Source organism: Alosa alosa, chromosome 21 (assembly GCF_017589495.1).
Source record: "Alosa alosa isolate M-15738 ecotype Scorff River chromosome 21, AALO_Geno_1.1, whole genome shotgun sequence".
Taxonomy (NCBI): domain Eukaryota; kingdom Metazoa; phylum Chordata; class Actinopteri; order Clupeiformes; family Clupeidae; genus Alosa; species Alosa alosa.
In genome coordinates, this window is record NC_063209.1 from 23,099,098 (window position 1) to 23,124,402 (window position 25,305).

Genomic DNA, 25,305 nt, shown 5'->3' on the forward strand with positions numbered 1-25,305 from the left:
AAGATGAGACGAGAGGTAGGAGAGGGGAGGACTAGAGAGGAGGATTATTACCCTGAAACTCATGGGAGCCCTCATCTCTCCCTCACCGACATAAACCTCAATCGCTTTACTTTGAGGCACTCCAAACCTCAACACCAAACTACCCCACGCCACACACACACACACACACTCATGTCCCTATGTTTGTTCACACACGGTGGGGTCTGAAGCATCCCTCCAGTCCGTACTCACGAGGAGAGTGCCGGACGCCACACAGCGCTCTAGTAGCCTTTTGTGCGGCCAGCAGGGGCTCATCATTATGCACTGAGGGTCCTTGTCCCTTTGAAGAGCTCTGATTGCATACAGCACACACACACACACACACACACACACGGGGAGGGTTTATTCTCTTGTGCAGATCACCTCATAGCATACAGCCATCACTCTAGAACACAGGAAGGAAGATGGATGGACATACACACACATAACACACACACACACACACACACACACAAACACAACGCACACACACACATAACACACAAACACATACACACACACACACACACATAACACACATACACAACACACACACACACACACACACACACACACACACAGACAACACACACTCTGCGGCCTCAGTTAGTTTACAGCCTAGTTCTCCAGGGATGGTGAAAGGGATCAAGAGCAGCGCTCTCTCCCACAGGGAGTCCAGACACATGTTGTTTGGGAAGGGAAGGGTATGGAGATTAGGTCAGGCAAGCTGCTGCTGCTGTTCTTGGCCAGACTTAAGGATCTGTGCAAGGGTGAGACAAGAGGCTCTCACGCTCCTCTCCTCATCAAAGGAGCATCCAGGGAATGATGGTGGGTTTTGGAGCGTGTGTGTGTCGGTGTTGGGTGTGTGTGGAAAGCGAGGGGGGTCTGGCTGTGGAGCTTTAGGAGGTGGTGGATGGAGAAAGGAGTCCCCCCCCCCCAACACACACACACACATCTGCGTTCTGAATCATATGCTTATGCATGCACTGGACACAAACTCACAGGGTTGACATTGGCTTGTTTGAGTGAGGAGAGGGACACACACACACACACACACAGACACACATCTGCGTTTTGAATATGCTTATGCATACATTGGACACAAACTCATAGGATTGGCATTGGCTTGTTTGAGTGAAGAGAGAGAGAGACACACACACACACACACACGCAGAGTCCCTGATTACAGATGTGATTAGGAGAGAGGACATGAGAGTGAGTGGGAGCAGGGAGGATGGCGGGGGGGTTGAATGAACACTACAATCAGCCGAGAGGAGCGGGGAGGTTAAAATAACACAAAACTAGACAGAGCGGCAGACCTTTTGAACTCACACTGTGTGCATACCAGACTAGAATGCTTGATCACCCTCAAGCACACTGGATTTTTTACATTTAATTTATATAGTATATTTAGTATTTAGTTTTGTTAGTTTTTCTTATCTCCTACTGTCTCTATTGTACAGTGGAGTTTGGTTATATGTTTATACTTATACTTATATTTACCATTTCTGCTGTAAGTGCATGTTGTGTGTGATGTCTGTATGCTACTGAGACCCCCTGAATTTCCCCTTGGGGATCAATAAAGTATCTATCTATCTCTATCAGAATGCATGTATTCATTATGTATATCTGTTTATGTATACATTATCTGTTTATGTATACATTATACATATCTGTTTATGTGCCAGAGAGAGGGGGAAGAGGGGAGTGGGAGTGAGGTAAACAGAGAGGGAGAAATGTACAAAAAGGACGTCACTTCCCCATCTTCGTAGAGGTGAATTCCACTCTCCACCATGACGCCACACCCAGTCTGTTGTGCCAATTTAACTAATGTTGTGTTGATCTAACCCAGCATTTTGGGTTAGAATCATACCCAACCTGCTGGGTTTAAAAATGTACCCAGACTATTGGGTTAGGATAACTCAATGTGGTGTTATATTTGGGCTATTTTTAACCCAACATTTTTAGAGTGTGTATATTCTCTAGGGTACTGTGCAGTATTCATGCTGTCTAGCCCACTCTCCACTTGAATTCATATTCATAAGTAGACACATCCATGCAAGCAGCTTCAATATGTTAATCCCCATATTGTTCACATACATCACCAACACACACACCTTCCCTCCTATACATACTTTTCATCCCTCACGTACTCACACTTTCTAATATGTCTTCATTAGCCCTACAACCTCAGACACACACACACACGCTATCACTCATCTCTCTCTCTCACACACACACACACACATATAAAAATCACCTCGCATACTCACACTTTCTAATATGTATTCATTAACCCACACACACCCACACAAAGCCAGACAAGACAGCCATTTCTATGAACAGCATTGGGTGCTTTATTTTCTGCAGTTGGATCTTCATTCTAGACAATGTACACAACAAACAACGCACTGGTTTTGGTTTGAAATCCGTCTGTCCAGACAACATGCTGCAGTGAGGCCCAACTCTTCCAGTTTACACCCCCCACCCCCATGTTTGCTTTTACTCGCGCTGCTGGAACTAAAGTGGACACTGACCCCACAGCACGTCTGTGCTGGCCACCAGCTCTGTGCTAGAGCTCCATGCCCTATTTTTGACTTCACTTTTCACAGAACAGTCAATTGGTCACTTAAAGCTTGTGTTTGTTTTTCTTCCTCAGCATCCATGGAGTGTGTTATTTTAAATAATATGCACAGTAAAAAAAAAGATTGTTCATGCATAGTTTTCATTTGGACCATCCATCTTTCTGCAAAATGCTTTTTTTCTCAGTATATATGGACATATGACATAAACTAAAAGGAGTTCAGATATTATGGAATGTTTAAAGCTTCTACCAGTACAGACTGTATGAATGAATGCATGTATGTATTTGTACACAAGATATGTACGTATATATATATATATATATATATATATATATATATATATATATATATATATATATATATATATATATATATATATATATATAAACACTAGGAAAATAAGCATGAAGATTCAATGGTCCCATACAAAAAGCCATCAGTGTTACTGCAAGCGGGAGCAATCCTGCCTGTAGCCAGTTCCCTCACACTTCCTTCCCAAGAGTGGTCCGACATAACACCCCTCACACCACGCAAGTCCACAATAACAAATATGCAAATAAAAAAATATACATTGCAGTGTTTTTTTGTTTTTTGACATGGCTTGAATCCAAAATGCAGATATGTTTAGGTATGTTGCTGAATTATTTTGCATGTGTTTCATTGTCTTATTCTATTGTACCTTCGAAGCAAACCATAATCTGTTGGGGCGACAAAAAAATAAACGTCCTGCTCCATCTATAAGCCACCTCTCTCTAACCCCTCCCTTAAACATTCTTCTATTGCCAAACATTTAAATGTTATTCTTTGACATCTCTTTGCCATTAGATTTGCCTTTTCTTATTTTATTAATATGGCTGTGTTAACTCAATTTTTTTCCCTTTTAAACCAAAAGCCTTTTAACCAGCAAACGGCTTGTAGGTGGTGAAGGCGAGGGCTTTGATTGGCTGGCGTGGTCAGGGAGGGTTACGCCCTCTTCATGCCCCGCCCCATAAGGCAAGCGAACACGGTCATCACCATCTTGGGCTTCACCTCCACCAGGTCCTCCGGCAGGGCGTAGACACGAGCGCCGATCTTCCTGGCCATTGATACAGCATACCTGTGGACACAAGCGGCAGGATTACTAATCGATAACAGGATCATAGACCGGTAAAAGATGACCAATCAATAACAGTATAATATATAGGCTGGTGAAAGATGACTAATCAATAACAGTATAATATATAGGCTGGTGAAAGATGACCAATCAATAACAGTATAATATATAGGCTGGTGAAAGATGACCAATCAATAACAGTATAATATATAGACTGGTGAAAGATGACTAATCAATAACAGTATAATGTCGAAAGATTAGTAGAGCTGGACATCAACAGTAACAGTCTCTGATTTCAAGATCTCTTCATTCTAGAAATTCAGTAAACTGCCACTCATGGTCTTCTAGCTGTCTGTTCAATATTTACACTGGGAAAAACAAACAAAAAAGAACACCGTGTCCCAGACATTCCAACGCAATCGTAGCCAATCAACTCAAGTGTTCCAGGAGCACAAGAGAGAAGTATCATTTGATTGGCTGATGAGCTCAAAAATCACAAACATGTCTCAAAACCGAATCATGGCCTGCATCTTCATCAACTCTGAACATCAATACAGCTAATGGACTATTTCATTTTAAAAATCCATTTCTAAATTCACTCTTTTAATTTCATCACCCTACTGACAGCATAAGAGATTACGAAACCCCCGCTGGGATGATCTGAGTCCTATAGAATTACTGCAAAAGGGATTTCACACCATCTATTAATCCAGCGCACGGCAGCATGGTGTTGTCATGGTGTCTAGTCCTCTTTATAAAAAGTTAATCCCGTCAGCCATAGTGCTCCTTCAGCAAAGGTGGATGTGAGGCGAAGACAGCCTGCTAGCTCAGGAAGCCAATATCCTTAGGCTAATATTTTATGTTTGGTAAATGGAAGCACGAGTGGTAGTAGCATAGATCTACTTTTGTTTGTCATTTTGTTTGTCAATTTGATGTTGAATTGGGAGCATAAATGGGTCTGGGATCTGTCTAAACTACGGAAAGCAAGAGGGGTCAAGCTGTGACTGTTCCTGGCAGCCCTATTTCCTCATTATCCTGCAGTAACTGGTTTAACCAGCCTGCTGGAGATTTCACTGTGCCCTCAGTGCAGCTGAAGGGTGAAAGCAGGGTCACTGAAATGCAGAGGACAAAAATCTGACTACTGAACTTACACACTCTGAACCTTCTGGTACTTTCCATCTTTGCTAGAGTCCTACTGCTGTGCTAGCCTGACCTTTAGAGCACCAATGACCATCCAACAAAAATGCTTAGAGTCGAACGGGCAGTGGTGGGTCCTGGCTGTTTGTATATACTGCGTGGCACGTACTTGGCATTCTCCTGCTTGTCCTCGTCAGACAGGGTGCCCGTCTTAACCAGGTCGTAGCTCACGCTTCCGGGCTGAATGGCATCAATCAGGTCCAGCACGGGCAGACTGGTGCTGATCTCCTTGTCCTGCGGAAAGACACGGTTTGGGTTTGGGGTTTAGGGATGGCCATTAGGTCAGCAAGCTACACAGGGTGGCCAGGGCTCCGTCAGTTTGTTCAGACTGAGAGACCATCAACACACCAGTGCAAATGAAAACTTTCATCAGACAGCAATGCTCTGTGTGTGTGTCTGTGTGTGTCTGTGTGTGTCTGTGTGTGTCTGTGTGTGTCTGTGTGTGTCTGTGTGTGTCTGTGTGTGTCTGTGTGTGTCTGTGTGTGTCTGTGCGTATGTGTGTGCATGTTAAGTGTGTGTGTGCGTTGTGTGGTATGTGTGTTTGTACATGCGTAAGTGTGTGTGTGTGTGTGTGTGTGTGTGTGTCTATGTCTGTGTGCGCATGTGTGTGCATGTTAAGTAAGTGTGTGTGTGCGTTGTGTGTGGTGTGTGGTGTGTGGTGTGTGTGTGTGTACATGCGTAAGTGAGTGTGTGTGCGTGTCTGTCTGTGTCTGAGTGATTGAGAGTCAGTGAGTGAGGGTGGGTGAGTGAGAGTGAGAGAGAGTGAGCATGTGTACATGCATCAAACAAAGAAACCCAAGAGCCGAACCTTGAAGCTTGATATTTTGGTGGATTTGCCAGCCTCCGACAGAACCTTGTTTACCCAGTTGACAATGATGTCATCATTGGCCTTCTCGCCATCTCCCAGGTCCTCTAATACATTCAGAGTGTATCTGAGGACACACACACACACACACACACACACACACACACACAAGATGACATCACTACTTTCACTTGTCCTAAATCAGGTCACTGCATAGGAATGCTCGTAAAAGTTTTAATGCCTGTGAACACAATGGCTCTCTGTAGAAGAATTCTCTCCCAAATCCTTCTCTATAGAAATTGAAAATATAATTTTAAAACAATGACACATCTGAAGCAAAAACATGGGACTCTAAACTGAACTGAAATGAAATACAGATGAATGACCAAAGGCCCACACTGCACCCTACCCACTGTACCCTACCCTATCTACCCAACATGCAAAACAGACCCACAGTGAAGAGCTTCATAGCACGCTGGCATTGGATATGATTTTTATGCTTTTATTACATCACACCCTCCCATCAATGGAAATTGAATGACTTCGGTCAACAAATAGCTGTTTGTGACCACAGTTGCAATCATTTAGAGACTACAGGTACTAAATATAAACTCGAGCCGAAGGCGTGTTTGTTTTTCGCCCCGGCCGAACAGGAAGTGGTGGTGATGACATACCTTCTCATGAGCTGCCACACCAGCGCCAGGGTGAGGGTGGGGTTGCCGTCGTTCAGGTCCTGCCCACCGATGCCCACCAGGGAGAACTTGGCCTTGGTCTTGCCCAGCTCCACTGCATAGTTACAGTTCTCTAGCTGGGGTGGGCACACAAGGCGGTTACCCATTAGCCAACCGCTCGTATAAAAAGAAACAGTACCAGACTTCTAAATCACTAAATCCATCAGAACACATTTGATATTCAGACATGGCTTCTTAACTCTGCTCTTGATACGCTGCACTGAGGGAGAAAAAGTGCCTAGAGATATCCAAGAGAACATCCAGTCCACTTCACATAATAAACCACACCACACAAGTTTATCTTTCTCCTTATTCATTTGACTGATGTTTTTTACAGGTCCAGACTTCCTACAGCATTTCCAGGTGAAACACCTTGCTCAAGCAAAGAGTCTGATCGCCATTACTTCTGACGCTCACCTTTTTCATGTTGGCCCCGAGCTTGGGATATGGTGGCTTGTTGACCTTGTTGTTCCAGTCCACTGGAACCTTGATCTGCTCATAGAGCTGCAGGATGACCAAGGCGTCCATGAGATCACTGCAGGGGGTCGGGGACACAGGGTCAGAGAGTCCACGTCACCATTCGATCATGTCGTTTTCATAATCGTTGGGAGTTAAAATTGGCATTTAACCAATTCATTTGATTAATTGCCTTTAACTAGATAAGTCCATTTGTGACAGACACACAGTGGTAAAGAGATGGGGGAGACCTTACCCATAGAGATGGTTGACATGAGGGTTCACTCCCAGTGAGTTCATCCAGTTCCTGAAGGTCCTCTCCTCTCTGGTCTCACCTGTAGCAGTGGAAGAAGAGCATCACAAATACAGTTGAAATATGGACCTCTGGTTCTTTACATTAACATAAAGCTGGATTTACATTCATCAGACACATAAGAAATGTTATAGAGCTTAATACTAGTTCGGACTGATTCATTAATTGACTGACATAAATTTTAGATGACTGCTGCGTCCGATATGATGCTGTCATTTTGTGAAACATCCACTAGAGTGTGTCTATAATCTGTAGGTCATTTCCAGCATGGAAAGCTTTAGACTTCAGGAAATGTACATACATGTAGACACACCTACTCCCTTTAGCCACACTGTCCACAGTCCTACACACACACACACACACACACACACACCTTCCAACATGCTCCAGTCGATGTCCTGGCCCTCTGGTTTGGTAAGGGAGGGGTACTTGTTGAACAGGTTGGCCACAAAGGCCAGGTTCAGTTTAGGGTTGCCGGCGACAACATCGGCGGGGGTGACGAACTGTCGGCAGCCGAGGCGGTCAGCCTGCTGCAGCATGCACTCTGCCCTCTTCAGATCGTCCTTCTCCTGCAACAGAACGTTTGCTCTATTCATTAATATATTTCATTCACATTCACATTCCACCATGACACTCAATCTCACAGAGCACCTTACCTTACTATGCACAGAGAATCACAGTCTCAGTCCCTGCCTCAGTCATTGCAAGCGCCTCATGCTTAATCACCCCTAAGCACACTATGTGGATACTGTTTTAGACTTGTTTTAGATTTAGTGTTATTTAGTATCATTTGTATTTTAGTATATTCTTTATCTTCTACTGTCCTTATTGCTTAGTTGTGTTTTTTATATTATATACTTTTATTACTTTTTCTGCTGTTAGTGCATGTTGTGTGTGATGTCTGTATGCTACTGAGACCTTGAATTTGCCCTTGGGGATCAATGAAGTATCTATCTATCTATCTATCTATCTATCTATCTATCTATCTATCTATCTATCTATCTATCTATCTACATGCATACAAACATACAACCGAGCTAAGGAGAAATACAAGGATGTCTATTGTGTGAACGCCTTCCTTTGCGCAATGCTACTTCAATCCAATGTGATTGAAGGCAAGTCTGAACCAAAGATTTTTCTTTGGTTCAGAGATCTTTCAAAGATCTTTGGTCTGAACAGACAGGCCCACCACAAGGTGGCAGTAAAGAGTGTACACAGAGTGTATGGCAATGCTGCAGATCAGTCACTTTTCCCCTCATGGGAATGGGATGGGCACGGAGCGTACGAAGCGTACACAACCTGGATACAATACTGAATTTCAGAAGCACTGTTTCAGAATAAAAGTCCCTCAAAACCAAGGTGCTTGGTCTGACTGGGCTCTGATCTAATAGTGATGGCCAACAGTCTGGCCTGACAGTCCAAACACAGGTACATCTGTCCAGGAACTCAAGGCCATGAAATGCCATACAAGGTGCGTGTGCGCACACACACACACACAGATACAAACACACAGCTTACCCCTTGTGTAGCTCTTGTAGAACGTTCTAATTATGAATTTTGAACATACTGTTTTTTTAACTCTTTTGCTACCGTCTGAAATATTTATTAAGGCTCATACTTGCGTCTGTCATAAACTGCAACCTGTACAGTATTTTAGCTCTGAGTGTGTGTAATGGTTTGTGCCTGGGATGTGTTTGGGGAGGAAGGGAGACAGACAGAGACGGACAGAGACGGACAGACAGAGAGAGAGAGAGAGAGCCGGGATGCTGTGGCCCGCTCATTATACGGTCATCATGCTGTCTGCAGTAAAATGAGGCCCTGCAGGCCTAATCCTTTCCTGAGCAGTGGGGACACACACATTTGCCTAAGCGCCGGCTACCGTCTGATTCAGCCGCGCAGACTAATCTAAGAGATACGCTGCAGATGCCCATCAGCCAGTGTGTAGCAATTACAGAGGACACTGTGTAGGGAAACCGAACAATGGCCGCCACCGCCTAATGTCAGACGAGAGATATGGAAAAGCTTCGTCTGACATGATGACCTAATGTCCATCTTTTGGTGATGAGGCCATATCTGATTTAATGAGGTCTTGATTTGATATTAGCAACATTCTTTATCATCTGGGCACCATTACGTAACTGGCCAACCACAAAGGTCACAGGATTTAACCGCAGGAAGGAGAAAGACATCAGTCGAGTCTCAATCTGGCTACAATGTGTTCCATTTGAAGTAAATAAATCAACTAATTATTGTTTGTCTGTGTATGTATATATATATATATATATATATATATATATATATATATATATATATATTATTCTGACAAAGAATGTGAAAATAAGTGAAAGGCCCAAGAGGAATCTGCACTGGTCCTCATCATAGTTTACTTGTTGTCCTGTGGTAAATTCCTGCTAGCAACCATTAAGATTTTCCCCATAATTCTTCTTTTGGTAGGCTAACTTTTTGTATTCCCCATCTCCAATGATGGCGTTCCTGGTCAGGTCTAGGGTTCTATGGTGAGCTGTCCTACTGTCAGCATTCCTTACACACACACATCTGTTCCAAATAAGGCCTTCAATGTGACTGCAGTGTGTTTAGGGGTCATTATTTCTGCTGAAACATTTTGTTGAATGTTTCCGCAGAAGACAGCATTTTGGGTCTCCCACAGCACTGTGTCCTTCTGTTGCCTGGTTTCCTGACCTTTCTAGAAGAGAGCTTGAACACCTCACCTTGAAAATCCAGTCTGACAAACTACAGATTCTTGGATACAAAATTGAATTGATTTGAATCTGAATTGACGTCTGTCGGTAAGTGTTGTTTTTAGTTTACCTTAAATCCCCTTGTATCTGAAGTAAATCCATATGTTCATCAAAATTAGCAATCAGCACACTGGTTTTGACGAGAACCTAAAGCTGAATCGGCTGTGCCTTTGGTAAACATAGACCGGAAAGATTTAAGTGCCCTTGGCAAGACGTATAGAATCAGAAACCAATATATGGTGAACCACTCATCTCTGATAAAATGTTAGACCAATTCTGATTCTGAATTTCTAACCTCTTCTGAAGAGTAAAAACATACTGCCAATATCAACTGAAGACCTCCAGAAATGACTAGCTATCGGGTGTTGGGCTATAAACATGCCGTTTCTTATCAAAACACACCAGACCTTAATGTAAACGCTTACTGTTACTGCGAATTGAGATTGATGACATGTTTTATTGATATAAGCATAATGTTGAACTGTCCGTCAGGACTCATAGCAAGCAAAATAACAAACATATAGCACTGGCACCATCCCCCCTGCCTCACCCAGTGTGTGCTGGTCAGATAACACACAACGCTTCATATCACAGGAAGGGCCACACAAACACTCATTCATCCCCAAACCAGACAAAAGCACAGAACTGTTTGACGACACAAGAAACAAAGAGGGAGGAGGACTGGAAATGCCTCAGGCTTTTAGGGGTAATAGCGGTGACAGCAATGTGACCTAAGCATGACCATTGCAAATTGGCGGGGGGGGGACAGGCGCTGGCCCCTGGGGGAGAGGTTAAACACACACACACAGAATAGGCGCGCGCACACACACACACACACACACACACACACATACACAGCCTAGGCATTGTCCCTCTCTGAATCACTGCATTTCTGACTCCCTACATCAGTGGGCAGCCCAGGTGGGAGCTGTCTAGAGGGTGGACTCTACCCCCACACCACTACCGCTACCCAACCCACCAACACTAAACAGGGATTATCCAACCCACCAACACTAAACAGGGATTATCCAACCCACCAACACTAAACAGGGTGAGGGGGCCATTCTGACACCATTACCCAACCCACCAACACTAAACAGGGATTATCCAACCCACCAACACTAAACAGGGTGAGGGGGGCATTCTGACACCATTACCCAACCCACCAACACTAAACAGGGATTATCCAACCCACCAACACTAAACAGGGTGAGGGGGGCATTCTGACACCATTAATACTCCGTTGTTACTTTCAGCAGTCATACTGAGCACTGTGGGAGAAGGGGAGAGGTCTGCCAGTGAAAATGCCAAGCTGGGTGTTTGGAAAATAATGAAGCACAGGGAGATTGACCCGCTGCTGGCTCTAATGGCACTGCTATGAATGACTCAAGTTTTATTATAACCACACACACACACACACACGCACGCTTTTTAAAGGATTTCAGAGGCATTAGTGCAGGCCCTGCCCACCACGTCCTTATGTTCCATGACTGGTTTCTGAGAAACAGTTGCACTGCATCTGTTGCAGTGTGCCAAATGCTCACTCCCTCCCAACACAGGCTGCTCACACACACACACACACAGGAACTTAATTCAGCACTGAACCTGTTTGACAAATGTACGTGGCCTCTGCTTACTACTCCTGTCACACACAAACACACACAAACACACACACAAACACACACACAGTCACTGGTGATGTATGGAGCTATTCTCTAATGTTTCTCCTGATGTTTCCATGAGTCCCTGTGGGCACTTTTAGACGACTGGCATTTGTCACCATTATTAAATCAGGGAGCTCTCTCTGGAGTTCCCAGCAGAGACACAGAGTGAGTGAGTGAGTGAGTGAGTGAGTGAGTGAGTGAGTGAGTGAGTGTGTGTGTGAGAGAGATATAGAGAAAAGAGAGAAAGAGAGAGAGAGAGAAAGAGAGAGAGAGAGAAAGAGAGAAAGAGAGAAAGAAAGAAAGAAAGAAAGAAAGAAACACACAGAGAGAGAGAGAGAGAGAGAGAGAGAGAAGTGGTGTAGTCTCTGGGATATCCATTACTGCTGCGTCACACGCTGCGGCCTCCTGAGTGTGGATCTATAGAGCACTCTACAGGGTCTCTCTCTCTGCGGCCCCAAACAAGCACACATTCAACAAGCACAGCAGCGTTAAATCATTTAACAAGGAGTGGCATCCATTAAAACCCAGACAAAAAAAGAAGGAGAATTAAAAATACATAGCATGTGTGAGGAGGGTGACGGCAGGCATGGGTCACTTACGTTGAAGCCGCTCATGTCGATGTCGATCCTCTCCTCATCCTCCTTCTGGCCCTTGGGCGCGATCTGGTTCAGAAGATGGAAGTAGGCTCGGGAGTCCTGCAGGACAGATGGGATTTAATTAGCAAACACACATACACACACACACACACACACACACACACACACATACATATACGACACACACACACACACACACATATACGACACACACACACACATATATACGACACACAAAAGGGAGGCTAGACAAACAGTACACAATGAGGCAAAATAAAAAAAGATGGGTAACAATCTGACGACAACATGACTGACGACATGACAAACATGCTTGGTATCAGACTACAAACAACAACAACAACAAAACATAAAACATAAAACAGGAGACAAATGTCCAGGCAGTAAAGAAGCGGGATGAGCTTTCAAATGAGCAACATGTCAACAATCAGCATCCATATGAAACGGGCACGACTGGGCTATGGACAGAGTACCTTCACCGAATGTGCGAAGTCTGACAGCTGAGGCATAGAGAAAAGACAACAAAAGCATAGATGTTTCGAGAATCATATAATAGATAAACAATGTGTATGCTTTAATTTAGTCAGCCAGATGTCCCATTACAATACAGCTTGATGCAATAGCACTAAACTGGAATAATAGATTAAAATATTGATGTTATTGTTCCTTAAAAAAATAAAATAAAAGGAAAATCTCAGAGAATAACTGCACTGCACGGCATTTCTCCAAACTTTATTTAGGAGTCATACGGGATATATTTTTAAAAACATAAACAGCTGTGGCTGATTCAGGGGAAATGCATTCAAAGATACTTCAGGGGAGAGAGAGAGAGAAAGAGAGGTGGGCTGGGAAAGAGAAAATGAACGAAAGACCGACAGAAAGAGCAAGAAAGAGAGCGCAACACAAAGGCAGAGAAAAAGAGTGAAAGATAGAGGAAGAAAGAAAGCAAGAAACGAGAGAGAGAGAGAGAGAGAGAGAGACAGAGCTGGTCCTCCCAGATGAGTAGGCTGTAAGGTGGAGGAGTGGTTCAGTAACTGTGCCTCTACAGGGCCTGGGCCAAGTTCATAATCAAAACGTTTTTCTACGCTTTCCTGATTGTGTTTGGTCGCAATGGTGTGCGACAATATGCAACAGGCGTTTTAGGTAGTTTTCTCTCGACGTACAGTATATACAAAACCTGCCGTATTAAAAAGGCAGTGAAGTCATTCCATGGAGTGGGCTCATCCACTTAGCCTGGCTGCAGTGCCCCCTTCCACATTAAACATTCATCCCTCCATGCCCATGCATTAGCTGATATAGCAGGGGGGCTATAAATAATCAGGACTACGAGTCAATAGGGGATAGAGGGGGCACAGGGAGGGAGAGAGGGAGAGAGAGAGAGAGAGAGAGAGAGAAAAAAGAGAGAGAGGGATGGAGAGAGAGAGAGGGGTGAGAAAGAAGCTAACCAGAGTATGAGAGAGTGAGGAGGGATGGGGAGAAGAGGGAAAAAATGGAAGAAGATGGAGTGAGTGTGGGGGGGGGGCGCGGAGAGAGAGATAAGTGAAGTGAACGAGAGAGAGGTGAGAAGAGAAAACAAGAGAAGCTACGAGAGAGAGAGAGAGAGAGAGAGAGAGAGAAGAGAGAAGGAGACATTGAGAGACAGAGAGAGAGAGAGACAGACAGACAGACAGACAGACAGACAGACAGAGAGGAAGATGAAGTGAAGTGAGTTGTATGAGAGGGGAGCGGGGGGTCAGAGAGCACAAGTGGCCCCATACGCTGCCTGCTTAGCAGAGGAGGAGAGATGGGGGATATGAAATCACATGACCGCTCATACCCAGATGGGGTGAGCAGTAACTCAGCACAGAGACAGAGGAGAGGGAGAGAGAGAGGGAGAGAGAGGGAGAGAGGGAGAGGGAGAGGGAAAGGTTTAAGTTCTAATTCCACCCTCTCACTCACACACAACCCTCACTCACACACAACCCTCACACACACACAACCCTCACACACACACACACAACCCTCACACACACACAACCCTCACACCCACACACACACACAACCCTCACACACACACAACCCTCTCTTACACACACACACACAACCCTCCCACACACACAACCCTCTCTCTCACACACACACAACCCTCTCACACACACACAACCCTCTCACCCACACACAACCCTCTCTTACACACACACACAACCCTCTCTTACACACACACACAACCCTCTCTTACACACACACACAACCCTCTCTTACACACACACACAACCCTCTCTTACACACACAACAACCCTCTCTCACACACACACAACCCTCACACACACACACAACCCTCTCAATAACACATTGAATTCTCACACACACAACTCCTTTTCACACACACACAACCCCTCTCACACACACAACCCTCTTCTCACACACACACAACCCTCTCTCACACACACACAACCCTTCTCACACACACAACCCTCTCACACACACAACCCTCTCACACACACAACCCTCTCACACTGCCTCCTCTGTGTTCTCGGAAGAGGCATCGATTGAACAGATGTTTTCCGCCATGTCTTCACAGTGTTTATGGATCCATAATGCAGGAAAAGCCGAATGCATTTCAACACATACTGCCTCCTTGTGTAGTCATTAAACTGTGCACATCACAAACATCTGTGCTGACACAACACCAGGCTCATTATGCCCGCTGACATCTTTGTTTTGGTCTAGTCTGAGGTGAGGTCAGGGTCGTATTCCAAGTGAGTGGTTTAGAGTGAGTAAGTACATTTACACATAGAGCCTGATGGCTTCGTTCATGTAGCAAAACAACGCTTGCCACTTATCACCGAGTCTGAGCAACACAATATACTTTGTTTACTTTTAAATAACAGCTTCAAACAGAATGACTGGGGCTGCAATATGTAGCGTTACTGTGGGTAGCATGGGAGCATGACCCTTTTTTAACCGTTTTACATGAACTGGGCCCCTCCTTAGTGCTAAATGGCACCCAGTACATTAACTAATGAGAAGGGGAATCCCTTACATTGGGTTGGTTTATCTGTCACTAAACCACATACTTGATATCTGCCCCTCCCACCAGGTTTTTTCCAGTGCTAATCCACACGCACACACACACACACACACACCTTGATATCGCCGCTGAGGTTGTTGATCTTGTTCCAGCCGGCGTTCTCCAGATGGAAGTTGGCCCAGCGCAGGAGCAGCTCCTCGGGGGAGAGCTTCATCAGATCCTCCAGAGTCTCGCCCTCACGCAGCAGAGCCGCCAGAGCTGGGGACGGAGCACACGAGAGTGGTGGTGAGGAAGAGGAGGAGGAGCAGGACACGAGAGTGGTGGTGAGGAAGAGGAGGAGGACACGAGAGGGGTGGTGAGGAGGAGGAGGAGGAGGAGGAGAGGAGGAGGAGGAGGAGGAGGAGGAGGAGGAAGAAGACACGAGAGGAATGGTGAGGAGGAGGAGGAGGAGGGGAGGCCCAGAGCATCATGTGCACACACACTCAGTTGCACACACACGGGCACACACACACACACACGCACGCTCAAACACACGCACGCTTAAACACACACACACTGAAAACACACATACACAGTTCCAACAGTGACAGACGGAGTACAGGCTAGTTTGAGCCTCTTTAAAAAGTGTGAGCCTGCACCTTTCAGAGTTCAACGGCGCTTAGCATACCACTGCTGAGAACATTCTGGAGTGGAGACGCCACGCTTATAAAGCTGAGCTGAACCAGGCTGAGACCACAAACCACCTGTAAAGCAAAGCTATGGGGACAAGCCAGCTGAACCTGAACCTAAACTCTGTGTATGTGTGTGTGTGTGTGTGTGTGTGTGTGTGTGTGTATGTGTATGTGTATGTGTATGTGTATGTGTATGTGTATGTGTGTGTGTTTCCGAAAGAGAGAGAGAGCGGGACATCTCTTGCCATGGGAAACAAACAAAATGTTAAAAAAAAAAAAAAAAAAAAAAAAAAAGGAACAGTTAACCGAAGTTGAGAGTTCCTCTTTTTTTCCGCTGGTGATGATCTGTGGGAGGCATGAGGGCTTGAGGTGGACTAGAAGCCAGCCTGGGAACAGAGCAAGTACAGTACGGACAGGGGAACCTCCTACTTAAAAGTGAACTTTGTCACTTCCCCATGTGAAAAGGCAAGCAGTAGCCTTCCCTTAGGTGGCCTTCAGAGGATGCAGCTTTTTCTGATCAAAGATCCCCCCCCCCAATGGGTTATCATCATACTCAAACAATCCCAAGGTTCTCTCAAGGTTCGCTCACATCAAGGTGTTTTGCCTTTGTAGAAATATCTTTGTCTCTAAAAAAAAAAAAAACACCCCATAATGTTAGCAGAATAGCAGAAGGATGAGGTCAACACAAAAGAATTCCATTACTGTCAATGAGACCTTGGCTGTACTTGTGCATGGCTGATCGAAATCAGATCTGTTTCCAGTTTTCCAGTTTAACTCCAGCAGCCAAGTCTGTAAACAGGTCTCTATTGACGCAAACGACACCGGGAAGGGAGGGGCTGAATAGCTGTCATAGCTGAGCTGATTGGCTGTGATTGGCTGTGATTGGCTGGCTGTGAGAGATGTGATTGGCTGGCTGTGCTTCAGAGAACATTGTTGTTCTGGAGCAGCAGGCTGATTGACAACAGCAGGACTGCGGTCAGCTCCGCCTAGCTTCAGAGGAGCATGCCCAAATGGTGCCCACTCTCCTCGGCTCATGAGAAGGCGCCACGCTTGTGCCAGTGTGCTAGGGGCATCTTTTTGGGCAGGTAAAGATCAGTCACCCAAGGCACACAGGCAGAGTCACACACATAAGTGAAATTCCCCCACTGGCGAGCGTAGAGTGTAAATCATCACCAATAACCAACAGAGAGAGAGAGAGAGAGAGAGAGAGAGAGAGAGAGAGAGAGAGAGACAGAGACAGAGACAGAGACAGAGACAGAGACAGAGACAGAGACAGAGAGAGAGAGAGAGAGAGAGAGAGAGAGAGAGAGAGAGAGAGAGAGAGATTAAGTGTGTGTATGTGCGTTGTCCATCTCTCTCTTGTGCTGTCTGTATGGGTTCCCACACCTCACCATCAGGCCTGCTCCTGTGATTGCACAAGGACGCAATCCCTATGGCTGTCTTTCTGGAATGTTCCAGATTGACTGACATCTGTTCGGGCGGTATGCATGCATTCCACTGCTGAGAACGTTATGCAGTGGAGAAGCCATGGTCGTAAAGCTGAACCAGGTTGACACCACAAACCACCCGTAGAGCAAAGCTACAGGTACGGACAATGGGGAACACGTAGGAGTGTAGGAGTGTGTGTGTGTGTGTGTGTGTGTGTGTCCATCTAAGACAAACAGAATCAGAATAAGATAGATAATGAAACGAGGAAACAAAAAGGAAGAAGGAAAGAAAGACTCTGTGTGTGTGTGTGTGTGTGTGTGTGTGTGTGTGTGTGTGTGTGTGTGTGTACCTTCATTGCGGCTGAGCTCGATGTCGGCAAACAGGCCGATCTTGATGATCTGCCAGAGGAGGCCGAGCACCAGGTGAGGTTTGCCTTCCCGCAGGTCAAAAGCACCGATGTTGACCACGTGGCAGCCAATAGCAGAGGCAGAGTTCAGAGCCAGATTGAGATTCTCCTGTACACACACACACACACACAGGTCAGTATCAATGAACAAAGCTAGTAGAGTGAGAAGCTTTTTTGTTTTGGTTCCCCTGAGAGAAACAAACCTGTATTGTGAACGGCGTGATCTTCTTCTTGTTTATGGTTCTTTCATCTATGGTGTCAGGCACGGAGAGGTTGATCATTTTACTAGAGAACAAACAACAAGGAAACAGAGTTTACAACATATGTAACACCAATCAGAGAGATATCAAACCAGGAACACATATTATGTGGGGACTGTTGACATCAGGAGTAGTAGGAGTTATTATTGGAGCTTGAGCGTACGTGTGTGTGTGTGTGTGTGTGTGTGTGTGTGTGTGTGTCTCCTCACCAGAGGACGATGCCATCCCCCATGGCCTTGAAGAGGTCATCTGTGTTGGGGTTCATGGGGAGCACGTGCTTGCAGTCGGGGTCTTTCTCCAGCGCCGTGTTGATCCAGTTCACAAAGGCAAACCTCTCCTCCTCTGTTACACACACACACATATACTGACATCAGATAATAAGCTCACACACATGCTCTCGCTTTCCCACTCCCAGAGAGAGAGAGAGAGAGAGAGAGAGAGAGAGAGAGAGAGAGAGAGAGAGTGAACTGCATATGAGGACAAAGAGCCACTCAGATCCCCTGGCATGTTTGTGATAAATACTCTTCTGGGATGAGACAGCATGACCCTGCTGTGACCTCCATGTTTGTGTGTGTGTGTGTGTGTGTGTGTGTGTGAGTATGTGTTTTTATGGCTTCCTACCAACCCCCCAAAACACCTTGGGCACTAGGGAGGGGACAACTAACTCTGCTCTCTTCAACGAGCTACAGTAACAGACAGGCAATGAGTCAGGACACCTATGGCAAAGGCAGGGGACTGCTCTAACCATACAGGCAATGAGTCAGGACACCTATGGCAAAGGCAGGGGACTGCTCTAAACATACAGGCAATGAGTCAGGACATAGTGCTGGGCGGTATGACCAAAAATGTATATCCACGGTATTTTCTAAATTCTTTACGGTTTCCGCGGTATATGGCGGTATTTTTTTCCATGCATAATCAGATGTTCTGGCATTTTCTACAGGTTGAGAGGAATTGCTGCAGTACATTGATTAAGAATGGTCTATTTTACTGTTATGATGTAGAATAACTCCACTACTGGTAATGCAAATTTGCATGGCTGAAAATGATTCTGTTTACAAAAGAGCCACTCATGATTCTAATGAAGAATCTAATCAATGCAAAGACAATTGCAGTCAAAATACCTAACTTTTACTGTGCAAATTTCACAAACATCTTGTAGCCTATAAAACCAATACAAAAAGTAGTGCAACTTTATACTTTTTTTGAAAATTATACAATTTAAAATGAAACCTCTCTGCTAATATGCTTACTCTGTCAAATAGGCCTATCAGAAACATGCCTTGTTATTGTGCGGTTTACATGACGTTAGTGGTAGGCTAGATTGATTAACTTCATGTGGATGTGGATGTCTTGTTAGCCTGCCATGAGCTTCGGTTGGTTCGTTCGCTAGGCAAAACATTAACAAAAAGTTAGTTTTGGTGCACTGATGACAGTCAGGATAATTTCTAACTAGCCAGCTAGTATTGCTCAGTGCATGTCTATAACATGCTTTACTTGCTACCTGGATAATTTCTGTGCAACACCCTTAAATACACCCCTTATCTAAGGAGAAATTAAGCCTTAAGGGTCATACTTCAGGGGAAAAACTTCAGGTGTTTAGTGTTTACCCTCACTATGCCTCACAGTGGCACCATGCGTGCGTGTGAAAAAAGTCCCGTCTGAAACACTGTCGCGTGGTGCAGCGTTCCAAACGTTGTGTAATCAAATACACCGGTATGGCGGTATATTAAAAAATCATATCATAACGAAAATATACACCGGTATACGGTGAGAACCGGTATACCGCCCAGCACTATCAGGACACCTATGGGAAAGGCAGGGGACTGCTCTAACCAGGGATGAAGACTATCATCATGGAGAGAGAGAGGAGAAACTAACCTAAAGAGCAACCCGTTCACTTTTGAACATTCCCTGCTCCCCGTGTGTTCTCCAGACACCAACAACAACGGCGTTTCAGCGCCTTGGTGTGAATGTAACATAAAATATTTGGAAAACAGTACAAAAATGAGTGGAATGGAGATGTTTGTATAAAATCTGTGTCTCTAAATCTCTGAGAGCTCAAAGAGTCACACAAACATCATCAACACCCCAACACTGACGGCATCATCAACACCCCAACACTGACGGCATCATCAACACCGCCGGCATCATCAACACCCCAACACTGACGGCATCATCAACACCCCAACACTGCCAGCATGGGGTGGATGTGGCAGCAGGACTTGGCTCACAGTGGGGTCCTCTCAGCTGAGACGGGTTTAGTAAGAGTGGAGATGGGATTTACGCTGAGCCCACTTGGGATTACTGACAGGGGGTAGCCTGTGTGTGTGTGTGTGTGTGTGTGTGTGTGTGTGTGTGTGTGAGAGAGTGAGAAAGAGAGACAGACAGACAAGACAGACAACAGAAGACAAAAGAGAGAGAGAGAAAGAGACAGACTGACAGACAGACAGACAGACAAAGAGAGAGAGAAATAGACAGACAGACAGACAGAAGACAGACAGACAAAGAGAAAGAGAGACAGACAGACAGACAAAGAGAGAGAGAGAGAGAGAAAGACAGACAGACAGACAGACAGACAGACAAAGAGAGAGAGAGAGACAGACAGACAGACAAAGAGACAGAGAGACAGAGAGAGAGAGAGAGAGAGAGAGAGAGAGAGAGAGAGAGAGAGAGTGTGTGTGTATGTCCTTACCTGAGAAGGAGTGCTGTGTGCCCATGCTGGACAGCTCTGACGTGCCCCCGATGGCCAGGATGCCCTCCTTTCTGTTGATGGCCTTGCGGAAGCTCTTGGCGATGTCGCTGCTCTTCAGCTCCTGGAAGATCTGGGGGAGGAGGAGGAGCACAAGGGTTAGAGAGCGCGCACACACACGCACACAAACACCAAGACTTAGATCATACACAGACACACAACAAGACAGGCACGTATACATACAATACATGCATATTAAATACATATGCATTCATACACACATACAGTATATAGCTCCCCCCCCACACACACACACACAGCTGTGCTTATTGCCATTGGTCATGCCCTGGCCAGCACAGTGGGCCCCCTCTCTGTCTGCTCTCCAACTGGGCCTGACTGGGACTCTAAGCCACTGGCTCTTTCCTTAACCAGCTGTTGAGTAACCCCCCCTACCCTGACCTCTCTCTCTCTTACACACACACGTCGCTGTCGGCACAGGCCACAAGCCCTACCCTGGGAGTTTCAGCATTACCAGGAAAGGTGTGTATATGTGTGTGTGTTTGAGAGTGAATAATAGTGAATGTGTCAGAAGGGGTGTGTGCATGTGCTTGTACAGTAAGTGTGTTTGCGTCAGAGTCTGGGTGAGCCAGAGTGTTTTTGAGGGCAAACCTACAGGCATTTGTGTGTGTGTGTGTGTGTGTGTATGTTCCCAAACTGATCACATGGGTTTGTGGACAGAACTGGTCTGTGCTGAGCTGTCGTTAGAGGGGGAATGTGAAGCTCAGCTACCACTCAACAGGTCATCTGCTGACCAGACACACAGCCATGACTCACCCCACACACACACACACACACACACACACACACACACACACACAGCAAATGATCCAGCTGCTTTCCTGTACATGTATTAAGTTAAAATCCTATTGAACTAACATACACATACAGCGGAGAAAATAAGTATTGAACACGTCAACATCTTTTTTAGTAAGTATACTTCCAGATAGGCAATTTGCATGAAATTTTCTACAGACATTAGTATTAACTTAGGTAATCCACACATATTAAAAAATCCAAACATTAATGTCCCTAAGTAGAGTTATGAGTAAAAAAGTGGAATGGCACAGGGAAAAAGTATTGAACACACTAAGAAAAAACACTACACAAAGGCAAGTAATGGCAAGGAACGAGCTGGAATCTATACATAGTTAGAGAGTAATTATCCTTCCTATCTGTGCAAATTAATGTAAGCTGGGTTACTGAGCTATAAAAAGGTTTTTCGTTACCAAGTTGTCACACAAGAAACATGTCATGATGGGTAAAAGCAAAGAGCTCTTCCAAGACCTTTGCAACATTATTGTTGCAAAACATATCAATGTAACTGGTTACAGATGCATTTCAAAACTTCAGAATCATCCAGTAAGCAGTATTGGAGCCATTATCTGCAAGTGGAAGGAACATCACTGCATCATCAATCGGCCATGCACAGGATCTCTTCACAAGATTTCTGACCAGGAAGTCAGAAGGATAGTCAGAAGTGTAGCCTAAGAGCCAAGGACCACTCCAGAAAGACTTGGAGGCAGCAGGTTCAATTGTTACAGAGAAAATCATAGGTAATGCACTCCTCATTTAACTCTTTGGATGTCATACTACACACCATATTTGGAGGAGAAATGGCACTGTGCATCACCCTAAAAATACCATACCAACAGTGAAGTTTAGAGGTGGAGGCATAATGGTGTGGGGCTGTTTTTCATCACATGGTACTGGCAGACTTCATACAGTTGAAGAAATGATGAATGGAGCCATTTTTTCTGGGAGAATCTTGCCATCCACCAGAACAATGAGGATGAGACATGGCTAGACCTTCCAGCAGGACAATGATCCAAAGCATTCAGCAAAGGAAACTCTCAACTGGTTTCAGAGAAAGGAAATTCAGGCCCTGACTTAAATCCAATTGAACAGTTTTGGAAGTTACCTAAAGATCAGGATTTACAAGAGGGACCCCTGGAATCTTCAATATTAAAAGACTATCTGTTTAAAAGAATGGGCCAAAATCACACCTGAATACTGCGACTGATTAGCTTCGTCATAGAGGAAATGCCTTGAAGCTCTCATTATAAATAAAGGGTTTTCTACAAAGTATTTAAGAAATTTCAGTAGGCGTGTTCAATACTTTTTTTCCTGTGGCATTCCACTTTTATACTCTACTTATGAACATTAATGTTTGGATTTTTAATATGTGTGGATTACCTAAGTTAATACTAATGTCTGGTGAAAATTTCATGCAAATAGCCTCACTGGAAGTATACTTACTGAAACAAATGTTGACGTGTTCAATATTTATTTTCCCCGCTGTACATCTCTGCATGTACTAGTGTGTACCGGCATGTGTCGGAAAGCTCTGCTGATTCTCTGCATGCTGCTTTCCTGAACAAGGACTAATTCAACACCCCTCTAACTTGCGTAGGTCGTTGTTTGGGTGTCCTGCACCTGACCCTAGTCCTGGGTGGGATGCACATCCTCATCTTCTCGCTCCGTCTCTCGCTCCACTGTGTACATTGGACTCGTCAAACAAACGGAGTGTTTCACTTGAATGGACTAAGATTTGCATGGTAGCTCAACTCCACCTCCCCAACGGACCTCTGTGTGTATCCCTCCCCTCTCCACACCACCCCTCCTCTTCTGTCTTCTTCTGCCACGACCGATATTATTATTATTATTATTATTATTATTAACAACTAGATGGGTCCCATGCAGGGCTGGAGGCAAAGATTCCTGTGGAGTAAATCTGCTCTTCTCCGAGCCATAAGACTCGTTCCACCTCCCCTGGTTTTGCTCCCAGAGAGAGAGAGAGAGAGAGAGAGAGAGAGAGAGAGAGAGAGAGAGACTCTGCATTTAAACTGAGAGGGAGTAAGAGAGCGAGAGCGAGAGAGACACAACCAAAGGACCGTAGTGTTTGTACAGATGAAGCACATTATATGTATGTAGGGTTGCAAAGGGGCGGAAAATTTCTGGTAAATTTCCGGAAACTTTTCGGAAACTTACCATGGGAAATTAAGATGGGGAATTTTGGAAATATTCCAAATTGGAAACTTTCATGGAATTAAAGGAAATTATGGTAATTAATGGGAAATTACGGGAATTAACTGGAAATTTTGGGTAATTCATACAAACTGTTTCATATACAAACATTAACGTTTTGTTTCGTAATAAGCAATGATTTGTATGTTCGTATTTCGCTTAGCTTAGCATGCAAAGCTAGTTAGCATGCTAGCGGGAATCCCATTCTCTGCCTATGGTTTACTAGCGTGCTAAACTAGCCACACTGAACTGCCCAAGATACACAACACCACTCAACAACAAAATCTGATTGGTTGGAACATTTTTTCCTCATGCATATGCACACACTATAGGTTTCTAGCAGCCTATGCCGATTGCTGTGTGCATGTGATTGACATATGTGCAGGGTAGAAATTAGACTGAAATTGCATTAAATCAGGTTGTTTTAATGAATATTAGACTGCAAGATGGGGTTTTGTCCACTACATTTAAGTTCCCTGTTATAGACTAACTTGCCATATTAAAAATTCCCAGTTTATTCCCATTAATTCCCGTTTATTCCCGTTAATTCCCATGGAAAGTTTCCAACTTTGAAAATTCCCGGAATTTTTCAACCCTATATGTATGTCTGTGGTGGGCTTGTGAACAGGAACAGTTCACAGAAGTACACACACGCACACGCACAGGTCTTCTGGTCCTAAATCATTTATGGAATTCATTTAGGAAAATTGTGCAAGTTCAGTCTGACCCACTTTCAATCATGAACGTGAAGGAATGAGTCATGCAGGAGGGAATGCCAATATGCCCCACCCTCTCTACCCCCACCACCCCACCCTCTCTAACCCCCCCACCCTCTATACGCCGCCCCCCCCTCCCCCTCCCCCTTTACATCTCTCAGGTCTCAGTCTACACGTCTCAGTCTCAGACCATCATGTTCTGGTCAGGTTCTCCCTCATAAACTTTCACAAAGCACACAGACATGCGTATGCTAGAGGTCGAGGAAGCTCTGCATTTAAACTGTAGAGCATGACTGTGTGTGTACATATCAGGATTCCCTGACTTTCCCTGACATAAAACTGAATTACCATGACCTACTATATAATGAATGATGCAATATACTGTTCAAATATTTCAAAGCAGCTGCGTAGCGTTCATGAATCTTTTACTTTTTTAGAGCAGGAGAAGAATAAAATTACTACTCAAGCACGCAGTAAAGCTAATAAGCTATACACCAATTCAGCATAGACATATATTTGTATTAAAGAAGAAGTACATTTTAAACTGCTACAACAAAATTTCCTGATATTCCATGACCCAAAATGTATAAAATTCTTTGCCTTTCCATGTCTGGAATAGACTTTCCAAAATTCCATGACCCGTGGGAACCCTGATATATATATAGATGAACTCCAAGCCAAAATAACCTCATGTATATATATGTATATATATATATATATGTGTGTGTATGTATGTATGTGTGTGTGCGTGCGTGCGTGACTGTCTACCACGTACTACAAGACTGATGAGACATTGAGTAACT

General features: G+C 44.7%; 1 protein-coding gene and 1 long non-coding RNA gene across 4 annotated transcripts in view; one reads left to right on the plus strand and one right to left on the minus strand.

The window, feature by feature from the left end:
• Positions 1 to 2,351: 2,351 nt before the first annotated feature.
• Positions 2,352 to 25,305, minus strand: part of pls3 (plastin 3 (T isoform)) — a 39,270-nt gene continuing 16,316 nt past the window's right edge. For 2 of the 3 annotated variants that reach the window (XM_048231361.1, XM_048231362.1), the window contains exons 4-17: positions 20,706 to 20,835; positions 18,220 to 18,352; positions 17,954 to 18,035; positions 17,694 to 17,859; positions 15,361 to 15,503; positions 12,709 to 12,735; positions 12,221 to 12,316; positions 7,572 to 7,767; positions 7,142 to 7,220; positions 6,847 to 6,964; positions 6,373 to 6,506; positions 5,702 to 5,825; positions 5,003 to 5,127; positions 2,352 to 3,699 (exon numbers count right to left, since the gene is read on the minus strand). In XM_048231361.1, coding sequence (XP_048087318.1) covers positions 3,567 to 3,699; positions 5,003 to 5,127; positions 5,702 to 5,825; positions 6,373 to 6,506; positions 6,847 to 6,964; positions 7,142 to 7,220; positions 7,572 to 7,767; positions 12,221 to 12,316; positions 12,709 to 12,735; positions 15,361 to 15,503; positions 17,694 to 17,859; positions 17,954 to 18,035; positions 18,220 to 18,352; positions 20,706 to 20,835 — 1,686 coding nt within the window. In that variant the 3' untranslated portion in view covers positions 2,352 to 3,566. The remainder of the gene's footprint in view (positions 3,700 to 5,002; positions 5,128 to 5,701; positions 5,826 to 6,372; positions 6,507 to 6,846; positions 6,965 to 7,141; positions 7,221 to 7,571; positions 7,768 to 12,220; positions 12,317 to 12,708; positions 12,736 to 15,360; positions 15,504 to 17,693; positions 17,860 to 17,953; positions 18,036 to 18,219; positions 18,353 to 20,705; positions 20,836 to 25,305) is intronic. The other variant, XM_048231363.1, reaches the window with a different exon arrangement.
• Positions 8,586 to 10,194, plus strand: LOC125286343. The gene is made up of 3 exons (XR_007192164.1): positions 8,586 to 8,669; positions 9,653 to 9,714; positions 9,841 to 10,194. It is a non-coding gene; the product is annotated as an uncharacterized LOC125286343 (long non-coding RNA).